We start from the raw sequence: 2,331 nt of genomic DNA, 5'->3' as shown, positions 1-2,331 counted from the left end.
TTTTTTTGTGTTGCTGTGTTATTATTCTCAACTTCTTGGTGGTTAGATTCAACATGTCTTCCTATTATGACCTCTTTGTCCACACTTGCTGCACTTATTCTTCTTTTTAGTTTCCCAAGCAGCTATAATTCTTCTTTTCTTTGGTCTTTCAGCCTTTACTCTTTCAAATGGAGGCAGCACTATGATGTCTATGAAAAATTCTGGTAATTCCCAATGTTGTTGTTTCCCTACTGGATACATAGTTGCATCGTATGTTTCTAACCCTACTTTTGCTGTGTAGTAATGTGAACAATAATCGTAGGGGTTATGTTCATCTCCTTCATCACAGCAAGAGCATGACCACATGGCATTTCATCCTTCTGAAATCTATTTCAAGTGCAAATTCGTTCTTTAAGATTTACAATCCATGATTTATCTTCTTTAAATACCTCAAACAGATATTCATTTGCTGGCTTTACCTGTATTAAATGTTGTATAGGTATAGTGGCAACATTAGAGCAACACAATAGCAACAATAATGATTAGCATAAATAATTGAAAAAAAAAACTAAAAAATTGATCAATCTTACAGTTAATCTCAAAGAGTATACGAAGTTGTTGGTGAGTGCTTGTTTTGCAACTGGTGTCAATCTTGTCATTGTTTTTTGATCTAGTTTCCTATTAGTGTATGTCCAATCTTGGAGTAATCCATGCAAACACTCCAAAAGTATTGTGACAGGTACTTCTCTAGCTGCCACGGTGGCTGCGTTAAGTGACTCAGCAATATTGGAAGTCATTACCGAGTACCTTTTGTTTTTGGAGTAGAATCTTGACCATTTATGATATCCAATTTTCTGCAAATAAGGCATTATTTGCTTATCCAAGTTGTCAAGCTCCTTCATATGATATTTGAATTTCTTTTATGTGTACGCGGTTGCTACAACAAAGAAAGGTACACTATATTCCTTGGCATGCTTCTTGTAGGTTGTTTTCAGGTTTCTTAATAGGTGGAACATGCAGTAGCCATGTGTTATTTTTGGGAAAACTTTGTTTGTTGCTTTGATTATGCTTTCATGTCGATCTGATATTATACATTGGTCTTCTCTAACTCCATATGCTGCTCTTAATTTTGTGAAAAACCACTCCCATGACTTGTTGTTCTCAGAATCTTCCATATAAAAAGCAAGTGGGAATATTTTACCTCTTGCATCCTGTGCACTAGCAGAGAGCAACGTTCCTCCATATGCAGACTTCAAGAAAGTGCCATCAACAACTATTATAGGTTTGCATTTTTCCCAGCCTCTCAAAGATGCATTCAAGGCCATGAATAGAAACAACAAACTCTTATCTTCTCCTTTTTCAATGTCAACTATAGTTCCAGGGTTGGTTTTTTGTAGCATGTACAAGTAACTCGGTATGAGGTTGTAAGATTCCTTTGCATTTCCTCGTAATTTGTTGAGTGCATGTTCCTTACTTCTCCATGCTTTCCTATAATTCATCTTTATACTGTATCTATCATTCAAGTCGCCTTTAATGTCTAGTGGAGTGCATGTTGTTTTCAGGTTGAGGAACTTTGGCTTTATGTAGTTGCCTATTAATTTTGATGTTGCTTGTTGTTGATCACTGAATCTGATTTCCAAATAGCATGTGTGTATTTTTTAATATTTTCTGATGATGAATACTTGTGTTGTTCCATTCCTTGATGCTCTTATGGACCACTTGCAGTTTTTTTCCAAACAAATAATGCTGTATTCTCTAGAGCATGATTTAAACACCTTGTATTGGAAGTGGTTTGTTATTGCAAAGTAGCTGAGAAAGCTTTTTAGTGTTGCCTTGTCTTTGTAGATCTGACCAATTTCAAATTTGGGATGGCGGGGGTTTGTGATTACAAGTGAATCTATATTGTCAAGCGATAGTTCCTTATTCTTGTTGTTCTCTAGTTGTTCCAGCATTTCTGTAGTGACTAACTTTGCATAGTCAATGAAGTAAAATGTTTCATTGATTTCTTCCGTGATTTCACATTCTTGTTGTTCTATTGTTGATTCTGCTGTTCGTGGTCCATTGTCAATCATCGTCAGTTCCGCTGTTATTGTTGGCTCTTTATATGCGTAGAATGAAATTTGATTTGATGTTGTTGCCATGTTGTCTACTGTGTTCACACATAGTGGATATCATGTGAAGACAGACTCGTTCATTTTCAGCTGCAAGTAGAAAAGGAGACTTGCAACATCCACTATTTTGAGGGGTGGGTAGCCGTCCTTCACTTGATATTGTAGTTGCATTTGTGTTGTTGCAGGGTTGCAACGTAACTACAACAACAATGTATGCACAAGTTCTTCATATTTGCAATTT

General features: G+C 36.1%; 1 protein-coding gene across 1 annotated transcript; it reads right to left on the bottom strand.

The window, feature by feature from the left end:
* Positions 1–371: 371 nt before the first annotated feature.
* Positions 372–2,120, bottom strand: LOC133791748 (uncharacterized). Its single transcript, XM_062229665.1, has 4 exons — positions 1,699–2,120; positions 936–1,608; positions 570–833; positions 372–458 (listed from the first exon to the last, which is right to left on the bottom strand). Exons 1-4 carry the CDS (start codon positions 2,118–2,120, stop codon positions 372–374), a joined length of 1,446 nt encoding a protein of 481 aa, XP_062085649.1.
* Between the last annotated feature and the right edge of the window lie 211 nt (positions 2,121–2,331).

Source organism: Humulus lupulus, chromosome 7 (assembly GCF_963169125.1).
Source record: "Humulus lupulus chromosome 7, drHumLupu1.1, whole genome shotgun sequence".
In the NCBI taxonomy this organism is placed as follows: domain Eukaryota; kingdom Viridiplantae; phylum Streptophyta; class Magnoliopsida; order Rosales; family Cannabaceae; genus Humulus; species Humulus lupulus.
The sequence above is the reverse complement of the archived record's forward strand: the minus strand, read 5'-3'. Positions and strand labels throughout refer to the sequence as shown.

Excerpts from the sequence above, each read along its gene's own strand:
- LOC133791748 (XM_062229665.1), bottom strand. The coding sequence starts at position 2,120 with ATGGCAACAACATCAAATCAAATTTCATTCTACGCATATAAAGAGCCA. Across the intron at positions 1,609-1,698 it reads TGTTTGGAAAAAAACTGCAA|ATTCAGTGATCAACAACAAG; the intron begins GTGGTCCATAAG and ends TTTGGAAATCAG. Across the intron at positions 459-569 it reads TATACTCTTTGAGATTAACT|GTAAAGCCAGCAAATGAATA; the intron begins GTAAGATTGATC and ends CATTTAATACAG.